Source organism: Salvelinus alpinus, chromosome 1 (genome assembly GCF_045679555.1).
Source record: "Salvelinus alpinus chromosome 1, SLU_Salpinus.1, whole genome shotgun sequence".
Taxonomy (NCBI): domain Eukaryota; kingdom Metazoa; phylum Chordata; class Actinopteri; order Salmoniformes; family Salmonidae; genus Salvelinus; species Salvelinus alpinus.
In genome coordinates this window covers 17,528,454-17,547,135 of record NC_092086.1, presented here as the reverse complement: position 1 = coordinate 17,547,135, position 18,682 = coordinate 17,528,454, and the positions used below count along the sequence as shown (strand labels likewise).

General features: G+C 41.0%; 1 protein-coding gene across 1 annotated transcript in view; it reads right to left on the bottom strand.

The window, feature by feature from the left end:
- Positions 1-2,273: 2,273 nt before the first annotated feature.
- The window catches only part of LOC139572621 (NACHT, LRR and PYD domains-containing protein 3-like), a 36,268-nt gene continuing 19,859 nt past the window's right edge, over positions 2,274-18,682 (bottom strand). Inside the window, exons 3-8 of the mRNA XM_071395328.1 lie at positions 8,966-9,082; positions 8,604-8,688; positions 8,246-8,474; positions 4,336-6,121; positions 4,027-4,073; positions 2,274-3,186 (exon numbers count right to left, since the gene is read on the bottom strand). Coding sequence (XP_071251429.1) covers positions 2,630-3,186; positions 4,027-4,073; positions 4,336-6,121; positions 8,246-8,474; positions 8,604-8,688; positions 8,966-9,082 — 2,821 coding nt within the window. The 3' untranslated portion in view covers positions 2,274-2,629. The remainder of the gene's footprint in view (positions 3,187-4,026; positions 4,074-4,335; positions 6,122-8,245; positions 8,475-8,603; positions 8,689-8,965; positions 9,083-18,682) is intronic.

Sequence of the window (18,682 nt, the reverse complement as noted above, 5' to 3'; positions counted from 1 at the left end):
AGACGCAGTGAGCATTTTCAGATGGAACTGTTAGCAGGCATAGATGTGTCTGTGACAGCTAATAGTCCACCACAGTAGACGCATAGATGTGTCTGTGACGGCTAATAGTCCACCACAGTAGACGCATAGATGTGTCTGTGACGGCTAATAGTCCACCACAGTAGACGCATAGATGTGTCTGTGACGGCTAATAGTCCACCACAGTAGACGCATAGATGTGTCTGTGACGGCTAATAGTCCACCACAGTAGACGCTCATAATACCCATAAAAACACGAAAATGGTTCCAACGTTTTTTTGTTCCGCTATAATTTTTCACATTCGTGAATTTTACAAAAAATATATTATTAATTGTGTGTGTGGTGTAGGCTTACCTTGGCGTGACGTTTTGATAGCCATGTAATTCTTTCTCTGGCAAGGGGACTTTTATCAATATATTTGCCTCAATTTACTCTCAAAAATTCGAAATGCTAATTAGCAACAGAGTAGCAAGACTACAACCTCAATAAGACTACAACCTCAGCAAGACTACAACCTCAATAAGACTACAACCTCAGCAAGACTACAACCTCAGCAAAACTACAACCTCAATAAGACTACAACCTCAGCAAGACTACAACCTCAGCAAGACTACAACCTCAATAAGACTACAACCTCAGCAAGACTACAACCTCAATAAGACTACAACCTCAGCAAGACTACAACTTCCTGCAGGAAGTTCCTGCACTTCATCTCTAGCCGACACAGTCAGCTACAGTTGACCAGCGTGATCAGAGCTCTTCTGTACGTCCCCTTTCTCTGTCTTAGCTAGCCACTGACTACACTCTAGCTAGCTAGTTAGCATAGCAGTAGATCCAAAAATAATTTTGTTTTACTTAGCCTAGATCATTGTTTGTAAAGTATTTCAACTTTGGTGTCTATTTTCAGACCTCAAGGCATTTTTCAAGGATGAGCATAGTAGCATTGAAAGGGGAGAAGACCACTATGCGTCTGGCCATGTGGAGACTTGTACAGCTATAGTGTGGGGCAACTTACCAGTTTGATCAAGCCAACATGAGGGATCAAGTTTATCCTGTGTCAGTGAGTGTAGCTATTAAGTTACAGCTGTCAACATTCTACAAAGAAAGAGAAACTTAATAGTTTGTATAATCATTAACCAGATTACCCCAGATACCAGCCTTAGATGGGTGTTTAGTCAGGTCTAGAATGTTGTCATTGATGAGAATGAATCAAAAACTCTACTGACATCCAGAATTGACTTTGCTATCCTGCCTGTATTGTAATTTCATGACTAGAGACTAGTCATTCTACTGCCAATGTTTGTCTATGGAGATTGCATGGCGGTGTGCTCGATTTTATACACCTGTCAGCAACGGGTGTGGCTGAAATAGCCAAATCCACTAATTTGAAGGGATGTCCAGATACTTTTTTTTATATATAGTGAATAACTTGGTCGGGTCACATAAAAATGTACATAATGCAGCTTTAATAGATTTGATTTTATAAAAAAAAAATGTTTTGCATTTACCTGCCAAAAATGCTGTTATGTCAGTCATTTCTTTAGTATGTGATGTCCGAGTTCAGTACGTGGGACACAGTGGAGGCTACTGAAGGGAGCACGGCTCATAATAATGGCTGGACCGGAGTAAATGGAATGACATCAAACACATGGAAATCATGGAAACCAATTGTTTGATGTATTTGATACCATTCCATTTATTCTGCTCCAGCCATTACCATGAGCCCATCCTCCCCAATTAAGGTGCCACCAACCTCCTGTGGTGGGAGAAGTCGTAGCTTAGAGATGATAGACAAGTTTCCCACTAGGGGCGTTCCAGTGGATTGATAGTTGAGTTTCCCACTAGTAATTACCAGTAGGAGGGGCGTTCCAGTGGATTGATAGATGAGTTTCCACTAGTAATTACCAGTTAGAGGGGCGTTCCAGTGGATTTTTGTCTCCTTTCCTTCATCTAAACCAATATCAGAGAACTGGAGAGGTGAAAGCAATGACCTGATAGGCAGCCACCATATTACTTTGACCTATCTTGTGTTTTCAGATGAGTCAAGATAAAAGAGAGGAGATAAGGAGAGGAGGCCACTTTAGATTATTGAGATGCACCCATTGTCTTATTGTCCTGTCCTGTGTGATCATAACAGCTTCCTCTTCAACTGAATAAGACCCATTTCTATGTACTGAACACAACCCCTATTACTGTAGTCCATTTACTGTACTGTCATATTCTGATCAATATTAAAACATTTACACCTCTCTTCTTTCATCTGGTTGATTAACCTTTATTAGTCACATGTACATTTCATTCAGTGGAATTGAGTTGATACAGAAACAAGATTGTTGTGTCAAGAATTTGACAAATTAACATTCTACAGACAACAATATTTACAAACACCAAGAAGACCAATAACAACAAGACAAATTATTTGTAAATGAAACCAGTTTTTACAAGACAGTGTGGTGATTCATTCTATTAATGAAGGACTCTAGTTGACAACGTCTGTCAACTTCAATGGTGTGTATTCATGAATATTTACAATCATATGTTTACACACTAGAGAGATATTCTACATTGTTGCTCCTGTGTGTCTGACTGAACCACGATTAGAGTGAAACATCATGTTGTGTTTGACACAGGGACCACCTGACACAGGGACACTGAGGAGTCGTCATACCAAACCCTAAACCCTGGATAGAGGGTCTCAGTGAATGTAGTGTGGAATGTGTGCAGGTGGGTCAGTGTGTCAGAGGAGACTCTGTAGAAGGACAGAGTGCCGGCTGGCCAGTCCAGATACACTCCTACTCTGTGGGAGCTGGAGGAGGGGACGTCTATGGTAGTGAGATTGTTATTATGCCAGGCTCTATAACTGTTGTCATAGCAGAACAGACTCCAGGACTTGTCATTGTATCCAAGCCCACAGTCATTACCCCTTCCTCTCCTTCTGATTCCATTATATGTCACTCCTATATCAGCCCCTCTCCCACTCCACTCTACCTCCCAGTAACAGCGCCCAGTCAGACCCTCTCTACACAGCACCTGGGGCCAGACCTCAAATCTCTTTAGGTGATTAGGATATGGCTGTTCCTCTGTCCTACATGTCATCTTTCTGTTCTCCTCAGACAGAGAGAGGAGTCTGTTTACTGTGTTTGGGTCCAGTGTGAGATCACAGGCATCTGATGGATGAAACCAGACACAATATTAGAAATCATCATCATTCACATTAGAATGTTAACTTACTTTTCATTAATTAATTTAATCTAGACGTTTCTAGGTATCAAAAGGAGAAGTTAAGGTATTGTGAGACTTGTTGAATGATGCTTCTACACCTGCGTTGCTTGCTGTTTGGGGTTTTAGGCTGGGTTTCTGTACAGCACTTCGAGATATTAGCTGATGTACGAAGGGCTATATAAAATAAACTTGATTTGATTTGATGATCATATGTTATTCTGTATGGTAATATAAAAAACGCTCATTCCCATTCATTTAACACACAGAGAGACACACATGCTCACACCTGTATGCATGCATGAACACACACACACATTTCTAATGTAACATGAACACGCCACACACTGTCACGTTGTGTGAAGGATTGGGAGACAGGCGCAGGAATGCGTAATAAGGGTTTATATTGACCCAAATCATAGTGTGCCGTGTAAAGCACGGGGACTAAGACCAAACAAACACTATACAAAACACAGGGTTGAACCAGAACAAAAGAGCGAAGAGTACTTAAAATAAATACACAGGACGAGACCCGTAAACAAAAGCACACAATGATACACCACGGGACGAGACTATTAATCATATATGCATATCCAAACAGCACGACCACACAGACACACACATTGTCAAAACAACTACTTATAAACGTTGGTGTCCCTGATTTCTGCTTCTGTAGAGATACAGCTGATATTTAATGACCAATAAGTAATGATGGTGGTCTTTGACTTTGACTTAACTTGAATTAAGACTTATTCTTAGTCATATTCTTCACAGCAGTCAACACTCACATTTTCTAAGCCCAGGTTTCATTGTGTACTCTCCACCATGTTCCACACTGTAGCAGTAATCAGAAGAACAGACAGTTAATGAATGATACACGTGAACTCACAAACTCAAACACACACACACACAGTCTGCATATAACTTAGTCCAAGTGGTGGTTAGAATGTTTGTCTTAACTAGCCTGGTAGTATGGTCATATTGTTATACTGATGTGAACATCAATGCATTGATTCAATATGTTTTTCAAGAATTCATACTTTTCTCTAAACTGAATACTTCATCATGATGATTAGTACGTCATTTTATGTACTCACAGAGCAGCTCTGGAGGCTTTAACCACTGGCAGCAGCCTCAGAAGACCTTCCTCTGATGTGGAGTATTTCTTCAGGTCAAACACATCCAGCTCCTCTTCTGAAGTCAGCAACACAAAGACCAGAGCTGACCACTGTGCAGGTGAGAGTTCTTCACTGGAGACACTTCCTGATCTCAGGTAGCTTTGGATCTCCTCCACTAGAGAATGGTCATTCAGTTCATTCAGACAGTGGAACAGATTGATGCACCTCTCTGTAGAGGGATTCTCCCTGATCTTCTCCTTGATGTACTTGACTGTTTCTTCATGACTCTGTGAGCTGCTTCTTGTCTTTGTCAGTAGACCTCGTAAGTGCTTCTGATTTGACTTCAGTGAGAGGCCCAGAAGGAAGCGGAGGAAAAGGTCCAGGTTTCCTGTCTTACTTTGTAAGGCTTTATCCACAGCACTCTTGTAGAGAGTAACTTCAGGCTCGTCTCTGAACAGAGCAAAAAAGTAGCTGGACGTTGATTGAGGTTTGGCCATTCGATTTTCTTTGTTGTTGATGAATGAGAGGAACACATATACAGCAGACAGAAACTCCTGAATGCTTAGATTCACGAAGCAGTACACCTTGTCCTGGTACAGCCCACATTCCTCTTTAAAGAGCTGTGTGCACAATCCTGAGTACACTGAGACTTTATTGACATCAATGCCAGCCTCTTTCAGGTCTTCTTCATAGAAAATCAGATTGCCATTCACAAGCTGTTGAAAAGCCAATTTTCCCAGTGACAGAATGCTCTCTTTATTCCAGTGTGGACCTGTCTCTTCTTTCCCAGCATACTTGCCATTCTTCTGATTGGTAAGAAACTCCACAAGGTGTATGTACATCTCAGTCAGAGTCTTGGGCATCTCTTCTCTCTTATGTTTCAGCATGTGTTCAAGGACAGTTGCAGAAATCCAACAGAAGACTGGAATGTGGCACATGATGTGGAGGCTCCTTGATGTCTTTATGTGTGAGATGATTCTGCTGGCCAGGTCCTCATCACTGAATCTCTTCCTGAAATACTCCTCCTTCTGTGGGTCATTGAACCCTCGTACCTCTGTCACCTGGTCAACACACTCTGAAGGGATCTTATTGGCTGCTGCAGGTCGGGTAGTTATCCAAAGGAGAGCAGAGGGAAGCAGATTTCCCTTGATGAGATTTGTCAGCAGAACATCCACTGAGGTTGACTCTGTGACGTCACAACAGATCTTGTTCTTCTGGAAGTCGAGGGGCAGTCGACACTCATCCAGACCATCAAAGATGAACAGAACTTTGTACTTGTCATAGTTTGTTGATTCTTTGGTTTCCATTGAGAAGTGATTAAGAAGTCCAATCAAAGAGTTTTTTTCCCCTTTCATCAAATTCAGCTCCCGAAAAGGGAATGAAAATACAAATTGGACATCCTGATTTGCTTTTCCTTCAGCCCAGTCCAGAATGAACTTCTGCACAGAGACTGTTTTTCCAATGCCAGCGACTCCTTTTGTCAGCATAGTTTTGATACGTTTGGCTTGTCCAGTTAAGGGTTTGAAGATGTCGTTACATTTGATTGCAGTCTCTGGTGTTGCTTGTTTCCTGGTTGTTGTCTCAATCTGTCTCAGCTCATGTTCATTATTGACCTCTCCTGTTCCACCCTCTGTGATGTAGAGCTCTGTGTAGATCTTATTGAGAAGTGTTGGGTTTCCTTGTTTAGCGATCCCCTCAAATACACATTGAAACTTCTTCTTTAGATTAGATTTGAGTTCACGTTGGCAAGTCACAGCAAGCTCATCTGAATGAAGAAATAACACAGTGGATAATAGTATTATGTCTGTTTTAAGGGCTACAGTACTGTATGACTGTGTTATAAAGCTGTACTTTATAATAATGTACTATCTTAACTGACTGTATACATTTTTTCATAATTCATTACACTCTGGAGTGACAGATTATATTATTATTGGTATTATTGATGGTATTGTCGTGACGTGACATTAATGTGATGACAGCTATCCATCGAATAATTACATACCACGTTTAATTATTATGCGATTAAATTAATAATGTAACAATTCATTGAAGGCTTGTTACACAATGGAAAGAGAGGGGCATGTAAGGAGAGCAGGAGAGACAAAGAGATTGGGCTTATCGTATATACATGTGAAAGCTATGGTGTTTAGAATTAATACTTTGCACATGAACGACCGCTCATTCAGAAAAATAATTGCAACACATATTTACACATGTATGTCTTTGTCATCTCTCTGTTGAAATCACCCGGTCCGTCTGTGGGAAGTAGTTTGACAGAAGTTTGTGGTTTGTCCACTAGAGGTCACACTGTCCTTTGTAGTAGTAGTTGTAGCTTCTTTGTCTCGGAGCGTTCGCTAGAATGGACCCTCCAGAGTTGTACCATGCGGTGTTCAGTGAGGCTTTTTCTTTGCTCTGTTTGTTAGATAGATACCCCAGAGGTACCTATGGTGGTGAGAGGAAACTGTTCTTTGCCTCGTCTTCGGTCGAATTTCCTAGACTTTTTAAAATACACAGCTGCAGACTGTGAATGTTAAGGCGTAGTCTTTATCTTCTTCACTCGAGAGTTTCGGAGGGTCTTACCATTTTCTGGTCTGGTAGTTTCAAACCATTTGTCAGCCATGTAGCCACCGCTCCACGCTGTCTGTTCTCAATGGTTGATTATTCAGGGTACAGCTAGGACCACTTTACACACCGGCAGGAACCCAGCGTGTTTTGGACTCCCGGCATGTTTTGTCTAATGTGTTCATTCTTTAGCGAGTCCTTTTATTAAGCACTCTGGCCAAAGGGGCATCCCATCACACTGACGTAATGTCTGTGCTCACGTGAGTGTGGCTACTGACTTGGCGTATGTCACGTTCTGACCATAGTTCTTTTGTATTTTCTTTGTTTTAGTGTGGTCAGGGCGTGAGTTGGGTGGGTAATCTATGTTTTGTGTTTCTATGTTGGGTTTGTTGTTTGGCCTGATATGGTTCTCAATCAGAGGCAGGTGTTTGTCATTGTCTCTGATTGGGAACCATATTTAGGTAGCCTGTTTTGTCTTTTGGTTTGTGTGTGTTTGTCTTCCGTGTCAGTGTTTGTCGCCACACGGTACTGTTTCGTTTGTTCTTCGTTTATTGTTTTGTTTAGTGTTCTGAGTTTTGTATTAAACGTCATCATGAACACTTACCACGCTGCGCTTTGGTCCGATCCTTCTACCACCACAGACGATTGTTACAGCGTAGGTTTATATGAAAATCCATTATCTCATTTAGAAGGCTAAAATCACCTTGTTTTTTCCACAAACGTGTTCTCATATTTAATAATTTAATTTTTACAACATTTAGAAGCAAACCTGATAAATAGGACATGTACACCTTCAGAGTTACAGTTATCTTGTTCTGCCATCCTTAATGACATCACAAAATCAGAAATGATATGACATGATTATTGTTTGGATCCCACCGACCATTTCCCACATTCTTTATGTTAGAAACATTGTTTCATTATCCACTTTTGTAACTAAGAGTTTTCAGCAAGAGTCTCTCTCTATACACAAATGATTTTTAACTTCTGCATCCTGCAGAGCCAGGAGAGAGAACGTTTACGACTGGTCGTGAAGTCATAAAACCGGCCCCTCTGCCATGTGCCAACCTGATCTGGCGCCTTTGATCCTCACCAAGGAGAGAGAGTCTTGAATACATTATTGATGTCTTTCTTCTCTTGTCTGGCTTTTCTCCCTTCTCCCTTTCTAAATTAATCGCCACAACACATCCCTGCTGCTACATGACGGGGTCACTAGGTGCTGTGTTAAGGCTGTTACAAGATCATTGAATTACTCAGCTACTTCAGCTGAACTTTGAAATGTTTGTTATAAAACAGCATTCAACATTTGACAGACAGCTCTTACTTTTCTCCAGTGTGTCAGCAAGCTCCTTCTGGTTCATTTTCCTCAGGATGTGCAGTGTGATCTTCAGAGCCCCCTCTCTGGCACTGCTCTCCTGCTTCTCATCTTCAGCATCCACCACTTCCTTGTCCTGCTTCTGACTCGCAAAGCCTTCTGGGAGTTCTGGACTAAGAATCCTCTTGAACATCTTCAGCTCGTTCTTCACAAATGTCATACTATTCTCTTCAAGCAACTGAAATATATAAAGTGAATAAGTTAAGCAATATAATAAATGCTTTCTCATGAACACATTAATGAATAATTGACAGATCAACTTTACTTGAGGTAAACAAAAACAAATGTACATAACAGGACCACATACACTGAATATGGAGTCCAGGTCTGTTTGATGACTCTGGGAAGACTGACCACTGAGAATCTCTGACTCTGATCTCTCCTGTTGGTTTCTGTGGACAAAACATGAGATTACATCTCCTTATCCAGGGAGTGCACACACACACACACACACACACACACACACACACACACACACACACACACACACACACACACACACACACACACACACACACACACACACACACACACACACACACACACACACAACTTTTAAAAAGGATTAGCCTATGGATAAAAAATATAAAAATGGGAAAATGGGAGAGGAGAAATTACTAGGGACAGTGTTGTTTACATCACTGACCATGACCCATGAGTTATTCTTACCTTTGTTCAGTAGAAAAGTCTCCCTCTCTAAAGTCTGGAGGAGGAGTCATAGACCGGTCACTCTTCATGGACACACAGCTGGGTACAGGGGAGGCTGGTCTCTCCTCCTTGATTGGGCTTCAACACAACAGAGACAAACATTAAGTATTTCATCTACTCTGAGCTCAGATGGGGAAACATAAGAAAGGTTTCATTCCAAAATGCTATATATCCATTTTCAGAAATGCTGTTAAATTAGCTTGTTTTGTTTGAAGAAATGATGAAGGATATTGTCATGTTTTTCACTGTCTAATCACGGCATGGGGTTGTTCAATGACAGACATGCATTTGCTTAAAATGTATCACTTGATGGTTTCATTTCAGAGAGACAAATAATAATGTTTTTTTGCTAAGTGCTAAATACCTGCTTCACTCTCAGAGAAATAACTAGTACTGCTAGGTTTTAATGGTTTCAAATGTAAAATAGTAACTACATTTGAATAAAGAACTGTACAAATAAAACATGTCTGACATTAATTTTATAAAAAATATCAATACAGTAATATGAGATTTTTATGTAAATCATTTACATTTGACATTTCACTGATTTGTGACTCGTTTCAGGAAACTAGTCGTATGTCGCAAGTCACGACTTCACAGGAGAAGCATCTGAACGTTTATTTAAAATGTTTATCAAAATGTTTTTTGGGGCAGAAATGCATTCTGAAACATTTGAACTTTTATGTGACTTAATAACAAACTTGTATGCCATCTGTAAATATGAATAAAGTTGTTAAATTACCAGCCTAGTTGTGTTTAGCCACAGTAAAACACAGGAACCTTCCCAAGAGCCATGATTGGCTGGACATGCCGAGAGATGAGTTTCGGATTGGTCTGCCATGTTTGACGCTTCTGTCTATAAAATGAGCTGCTCGTTAATCCTTTCTAGTACTGTTTTTATGAAAGATTTTAAAGATAGCCATGGAGAACTGTATATGTGTTGCTAAACTCTCAATAGCATTGCTGCCCTGAATTTGTCAGGCGCTATCGACAAAGGTCAGTGGGAAAAGGTTGTGATGGACTACTTTCAGGAGGACTGTACAAACAAAACGGAAACAACACAGGACATCTTATTTAATGAAAGGGGTTGCATTCTGCTGTGACGTGTTCATCCATGTGTACGGGTAAGAGTCTAGCTTAAGTTTCTAATTTTGTAAGAAAGTTGTTATTTAGCTAGCTAGCTAGATATCTATGTAGAGATAGGTGTCCCGTTAACGGGACAGTTGTAAATCATGCAGCGCCTTATGTCACCATCGCAGATTTTAGAGAAACAACAGATGTCGGTACATATTGTCACGCCCTGACCATAGTAAGCTGTTTATTCTCTGTGTTGGTTGGGTCGTGATAGTGACTTGGATGGGTCATCTAGGTGAATTATATTTCTATGGTGGCCTGATATGGTTCCCAAACAGAGGCAGCTGTTTATCGTTGTCTCTGATTGGGGATCATATTTAGGTAGCCATTTCCCCATTGTTATTCGTGGGATCTTGTTTACAGTAAGTTGCCTGTGTGCACACCAGTAGCTTCACGTTTCGTTTGTGCTTTATTGTTTTGTTCTATGAGTTTCGATTTATTAAAAATATGTGGAACTCTACTCACGCTGCGCCTTGGTCTACTCATTTCAACGAACGTGACGCATATAAGTGTCTTATATCGGCTAAAAGCTTAAATTCTTGTTAATATAACTGCACTGTCCAATTTACAGTAGCTATTACTGCGGAAAATTGCCATGCTATTGTTTGAGGATAGCTCCTAACAATAAAACACTTTTTTCACCAAGATAGGTTTGATAAATTCACCTCTGAAGGTGAAACTTACATTCTGACATCTTGCTCTGATTTATCATTCAAAGGGTCCCAGAGATAACGTGAAGTGTTGTTTTGTTAGATAAAATCCTTTTTCATATCCTAAAAAGGTCCATATAGCATGCACGATCGATTTTGTATTTCCACTTGTTCAATTTGCAAAGACTTTAGCTAGCTATGACAATCGGTTTGTATTGCTAGTACACTATGAATTGGGATTATGGTTCATTGTTTGTTCATGCATGGTTCAGACGGACCAGTTCATCACTGGGGGCGAGTTCCCAGTCATGAGCAGTATCTGCAGTGCCCCTGTTCACATGACTCTCTCCTAACACACTCCATACTTTTCTCCTACTATTTATTGGTTGATCCCGCTGCCACTTCTGTAAGGGCTGTCGCTCTCCTCATCCTCGGACGAGGAGAGGAGAGAAGGATCATCAGACCAATATGCAGCATTCGGGAAATAAGCCATCTTTTATTAGAACACGATGGCAACACGAAACAAAACACTTACAAATTTACAAAACAAGAAAAACGACGTTGACGAAACCTGAACATAAACTTATATACTAAACGTAAAACTCACGGACAGGAACAGACTACATCAAAACGAAACGAACATCCAAACAGTCCCGTATGGTGCAAACCTAACACAGATACGGAAGACAATCACCCACCAACAAACAGTGAGAACACCCTACCTAAATATGACTCTTAATTAGAGGAGAACGCAAAACACCTGCCTCTAATTAAGAGCCATACCAGGCAACCACAACCAACATAGAAACAGATAACATAGACTGCCCACCCAAAACACATGCCCTGACCTAAACACATAACAAAAACAACAGAAAACAGGTCAGGACCGTTACAACTTCACCCCTGATTGTATGCATATAACTACCTCATCTATCACCAATATCACTGATATTGTTATTGATATTTTTATTCTACATACTGTATATTATTTTGTTATTTCTCTACTGGCATTGACACTTTCTTTTTTTCTTTATATTGAAACTATCTATTTTTGTTATTGCTGTACTGTTTACACCTTCTGTAGTGACCCACTTAGCAAGATGTGGCTGGGGGTTATAGCATTTCTTTCACATGACCCATCAATTTAGACAAGTGTGTCTGAATAAGCGTCATCTAATATTTATAAAATATTTTTATTTGGACACATTCTGTTTACCTGGAATGTTTCCTTATTGTAGGCTACTACTTTTACCACTTTTCATATTAATCTTTACCACACTACATGACCTTTAGTACATGACCTCACATGTGAATCCTTGAAGAGATGGGTGGGCTAAGGCTTAAGAGAGTGTGAACAATGCTGAATGGGTGTAGACAAAGAGAGCTCTCCAGTAGGTAAATAAACATTCAAAGGCCATTTTCTCAAAAAGTGGGGTTACAAGTTTATCAATTTTCAAAGCAGAATTACTTTCCAATTGTTCCTCAAATGCAGTGTATGATATACCATTTTGTGGCTCTGAGTCTCAACATTCATCCAATGTAAAAAACACAATAGAACAGTAGAACAGCTAAGTGCGTCGTAAGATGCATTTTTGCCCTCCTGTGTTACTTTATATAGAGAAGATCTCCGCTAAACATAGAATCACATGGTTTATCCTTCTCTCTATGATTGCAGATAACTTCAGAACAAAGTTCACTACAAATACAAAGTTGCCAATGTCTTTGCAATGTCTTTGCAATTGACGTATACAATTATCCTTAAAATGAAAACCAGGCCTCCCGGGTGGCGCAGTGGTCAAAGTGCCACCAGAGACCACCAGAGACTCTGGTTTCGAGCCCAGGCTCTGTCGCAGCCGGCCGCGACCGGGAGGTCGCGCTGTGTTAAGAAGCAGTGCGGCTTGGTTGGGTTGTGTTATATTTGTGCAAATGGCTTGTATGAAACTTTCTCCCTTTTAAAAGTATTATTTCTAAAACAGGTAATGGAAACAATTCAATGGATATCAATCAGCAAAAAGGCAAGAATATATAAGAATTTGTAAGAATACGTTAAAAGCTATAGCTGCATTGGGCGCAGATGACTGAACTGTGCCCTTATTTGTGTGTGTCTGTGTGTCACGCCCTGACCGTAGATTGCTTTTTATGTTTCTATTTTTGTTTGGTCAGGGTGTGATTTGGGTGGGCATTCTATGTTTTGTATGTCTAGGTTTTGTATTTCTATGTTTTGGCCGGGTATGGTTCTCAATCAGGGACAGCTGTCTATCGTTGTCTCTGATTGGGAATCATACTTAGGTAGCCTGTGTTGCCATCTTAGGTTGTGGGTAGTTAATTTCTGTTTCTGTTTTTCCCTTTGTTGTTTTTGTTAATTCAGTGTTCAGTTCAACTAATAAAGATGAACACGTATCCCGCTGCATTTTGGTCCGATGATTCCTCTTCTTCCGGCGGTGAATGCCGTTACACTGTGTCTGCAGGTATACTGACGAGGAGGCCCACAAAGATAATTGGTATTGATTTATGAAGCAAAAAAGTTTGGGAACCCCTGGTCTTTGCCATTAAAAGAGTTCCCATTGGTCAGTTCCAGACCGTTCTCTACCTGATGTTGCAGAGACTTCTGACATGGTGCGTTATTTTGTAGCTAATATATTTCCTTAGTCTGCTTTTGTCGATTTCAAATTCACTTACTATCCAGAGCAACCACATCACCAGATTAGTATGAACAGTGGGTCGCACTTTCACCATAGCTCAGTGGGGGCCACAGTGGTGAAGGTGAAAAGCTTAAAGTTCCTCGGCATACACTGACAAACTAAAATGGTCAACACAGACATCGTGGTGAAGAAGGCGCAACAGCGCCTCTTCAGCCTTTGGATTGGTGCCTAAGACCCTCAAAAACCTCTACAGATGCACCATTGAGAGCATCCTTTCGGGCTGTATCCCCCGCTACCATCTAGAAGGCGAGTTCAGTACAGGTGCATCAAAGCTGGGACCGAGAGACTGAAAAACAGCTTCTATCTCAAGGCCATTAGACTTTCTCAAGGCCAATAGTCACCACTAGCCGGGTTCCACCCACTACCCTGCCCTGAACTTTAGTCACTGTACCCTGCCCTGAACTTTAGTCACTGTACCCTGCCCTGAACTTTAGTCACTGTACCCTGCCCTGAACTTTAGTCAATACCCTGCCCAGAATCGTTGTCACTGTTACTAGCTGGCTACCACCCAGTTATTCTACCATGCACATTACAGACTTCTGCCCTATGAACATAGTCATGGAAGAGAAAGGGAAAGGTGGACACCTAGTCAGTTTTACGTCTGAATCCATTCAACTGAAATTTGTTTTCTGCATTCAACCTCTGAATCACAGAGGTGCAGAGGGCGGCCTTAATTAGGGAAAAGTGGGTTAACTGCCTTGCTCAGAGGCAAATCGACAGATTTTTACCTTGTTGGCTCTTGGATTCAATCCAGAAACATTTTGGTTACTGGCCCTGAGCAAGGCAGTTAACCCCATTGTTCCCCGGGCGCTGATGACGTGGATGTCAATTAAGGCAGCCCTCTGTACCTCTCTGATTCAGGTTAAATGCAGAAGACATGTTTCAGTTGAAGGCATTCAGGTGAACAACACTCCAACGCTCCTACGTGCCAGGCCACCTGCCGCACATAACACTGGTCACAGAACAACAAAAAAATTACGCAACATGTAAAGTGTTGGTCCCATGTTTCGTGAGCTTAAATAAAAGATCCCAGAAATGTTCAATACGCACAAACAGCTTGTTAATCTCAAATGTTGAGCACAAATGTGTTTAAATCCCTGTTAGTCAGCATTTCTCCTTTGCCAACCACCTGACAGGTCTGGCATATCAAGAACCTGATTAAACAGCATGATCATTACACAGGTGCACCTTGTGCTGGGAACAATAAAAGACCACTCTAAAATGTCACACAACACAATGCCTCAGATGTCTCAAGTTTTGAGTGAGCGTGCAATTGGCATCCTCACTGCATCCTCACTGCAGGAATGTCCACCAGAGCTGTTGCAAGAGAATTGATGGTTCATTTCTCCACCATAAGCTGCCTCCAATGTCGTTTTGGAGAATTTGGCAGTACATCCAACCGGCCTCACAACTGCAGACCACGTGTAACCATGCCAGCCCAGGACCTCCACATCTGGCATAAACTACAGATAACAAACACAATTGCATGTTATCAATGGCAATTGAATGCACAGAGATACCCGTGACAAGATCATAAGGCCCATTGTCGTGCCATTAATTTGCCGCTCTCACCTCATGTTTCAGCATGATAATGCAAAGTCCCATGTCGCAAGGATCTGTACACAATTCCTGGAAGCTGAAAATTTCCCAGTTCTTCCATGGCCTGCATACTCACCAGACATGTCACTCATTGAGCATGTTTGGGATGCTTTGGCAACTTCGCACAGACATTGAAGAGGAGTGGGACAACATTCCACAGGTCACTAATAAACACCCTGATTAACTCCATGTGAAGGAGATGTGTCACGCTGCATGAGGCAAATGGTCATACCAGATACTGACTGATTTTCTGATCCATGCACCTATTTTTCTTGTATCTGTGACAAACAGATCTGTATTCCCAGTCATGTGAAATCAATAGATTAGGGCTTAATTAATTGATTTCCTTATATGAACTGAAACTCAATAAAATATTTTTTATTATTGCATCAGTTCAGTGTACACTACCGTCAGTTAGAAATGTCCTTGTTTTCCATGAAAACATACGTGAAATGAGTTGCAAAATGAATAGGAAATATAGTCAAGATGTTGACAAGGTTTTAAATAATGATTTTTATTTGAAATAATAATTGTGTCCTTCAAACTTTGCTTTGGTAAAATAATAGTCCATTTGCAGCAGTTACAGCCTTGCAGACCTTTGGCATTCTAGTTGTCAATTTGTTGAGGTAATCTGAAGAGATTTCACCCCATGCTTCCTGAAGCACCTCCCAGAAATTGGATTGGCTTGATGAGCACTTCTTATGTACCATACGGTCAAGCTGCTCCCACAACAGCTCAATAGGGTTGAGATCCTATGACTGTGCTGGCCATTCCATTATAGACAGAATACCAGCTGACTGCTTCTTCCCTAAATAGTTCTTGCATAGTTTGGAGCTGTGCTTTGGGTCATTGTCCTGTTGTAGGAGGAAATTGGCTCCAATTAAGCGCCATCCACAGAGTATTGCATGGAGTTGACAAATGGAGTGACAGCCTTCCTTCTTCAAGATCCCTTTTACCCTGTACAAATCTCCCACTTTACCACCACCAAAGCACCCCCAGACCATCACATTGCCTCCACCATGCTTGACAGATGGTGTCAAGAACTCCTCCAGCACCTTCAACTTAGATTCGTCCATAACACTTTTTTCCTCTGTCCAGTGTTCTTTTGCCCATCTTTTATTTTTCTTGGCCAGACTGAGATATGGCTTTTTCTTTGCAACTCTGTCTAGAAGGCCAGCATCCCAGAGTCGCCTCTTCACTGTTGACGTTGAGACTGGTGTTTTGTGGGTACTATTTAATGACGCTGGCAGTTGAGGACTTGTGAGGCGTCTGTTTCTCAAACTAGACACTAATGTACTTGTCCTCTTGTCCTCCTACTCCTCTTTCTATTCTGGTTAGAGCCACTTTGCGCTGTTCTGTGAAGGGAGTAATACACAGCGTTGTACGAGATCTTCAGTTTCTTGGACATTTTGCGCATGGAATAGCCTTCATTTCTCTGTACAAGAATAGATTGACAAGTTTCAGAAGAAAGTTCTTTGTTCCTGCCCATTTTGAGCCTGTAATCGAACCCACAAATGCTGATGCTCCAGATACTCAGCTATTTTAAAGAAGGCCAGTTTTAATGCTTCAGTTTTCAGCTGTGCTAACATAATTGCAAAAAGGTTTTCAAAATGATAAACTTGGATTAGCTAACACATCGTGCCATTGGAATACAGGAGTGATGGTTGCTGATAATGGGCCTCGGTACACCTATGTAGATATTCCACTAGAAATCACACGTTTCCAGCTACAATGGTCATTTACAACATTAACAATGTCTACACTGTATTTCTGATCAATGTGATGTTATTTTAATGGACAAAAATTGTGCTTTTCTGCCAAAAACAAGGACATTTCTAAGTGATCCCAAACTTTTGAACGGTAGTGTTTATACTGGGTTCCCGAGTGGCGCAGCGGTCTAAGGCACTGCATCTCAGTGCAAGAGCCGTCACTACAGACCCCCTGGTTTGAATCCAGGCTGTATCACAACCGGTCGTGATAGGGAGTCCCATAGGGCGGTGCACAATTGGCCCAGCGTCGTCCGTGTTTGGCCGGTGTTGGCCGTCATTGTAAATAAGAATTTGTTCTTAACTGACTTGCCTAGTTAAATAAAGGTTACATAAAAATAAATAAAAATATTCTAGTCAAGGCCATCCTATTTAACTATACTGTTCTATTTTTTATTTTATTTTATTTCACCTTTATTTAACCAGGTAGGCAAGTGTATTCTTATGTATTCTATGTATGTATTATGTATGTATCCTATGTATTCTTCGGATATACTACATATTTTATCTATATACTGTCCAGAATTAATCATCCCATCGCACATACAGTAAAAAGTTTAGACACACCTACTCATTCAATTGTTTTTTTGTTTTTTTTTAAACTATTTTTCTATATTGTAGAATAATAGTGAACACATCAAAACTATGAAATTACACATATGGAATCATATAGTAACCAAAAAAGAGATCAACAAATCTAAATTTATTTTAGATTTTAGATTCTTCAAAGTGGCCACCCTTTGCCTTGATGACAGTGTTGCACATCCTTGGCATTCTCTCAACCAGCTTCACCTGGAATGCTTTTCCAACAGTATTGAAGGAGTTCCCACATATGCTGAGCACTTGTTGGCTGCTTTTTCTTCACTCTGTGGTCCAACTCATCCCAAACCATCTCAATTGGGTTGAGGTTGGGCGATTTTGGAGGCCAGGTCATCTGATGCAGCACTCCATCACTCTCCTTCTTGGTCAAATAGCCCTTGCACAGCCTGGAGGTGTGTTGGTTCATTGTTCTGTTGAAAACAAATTATATTCCCACTAAGCAAAGAAACAGATGGGAAGGTGTATCACTGCAGAATGCTGTGGTAGCCATGCTGGTTAAGTGTGCCTTGAATTATAAATAAATCACTGACAGTGTTACCAGCAAAGCACCCCCACACCATCACACTTCCTCCTCCTTGCTTCACGGTGGGAACCACACATGCGGAGATCATCCGTTCACCTACTCTGCATCTCACAAAGACATGGCGGTTGGAACCAAAAATCTCAAATTTGGACTCATCAGACCAAGGACAGATTTTCACCGGTCTAATGTCCATTGCTCATGTTTCTTGGCCCAAGCAAGTCTCTTCTTCTTATTGGTGTCCTTTAGTAGTGGTTTCTTTGCAGAAATTCGACCATGAAGGCCTCATTCACTCAGTCTCCTCTGAACAGTTGATGTTGAGATGTGTCTGTTACTTGAACTCTGTGAAGCATTTATTTGAGCTCTAATTTCTGAGGCTGGTAACTCTAATGAACTGATCCTCTGGGTCTTCCTTTCCTGTGGCGGTCCTCATGAGAGCTAGTTTTATCATAGCGCTTGATAGTTTTTGCGACTGCACTTTAAGAAACTTTCAGAGTTTGTGGAATTTTCCGGATTGACTGACCTTCATGTCTTAGAGTAATGATGCACTGTTTTTGCTTATTTGAGCTGTTCTTGCCATAATATGGACTTGGTCTTTTACCAAATAGGGCCATCTTTTGTATACCACCCCTACCTTTTCACAACACAACTGATTGGCTCAAACGCATTAAGAAGGAAAGAAATTCTAAATTAACTTTTAACAATGC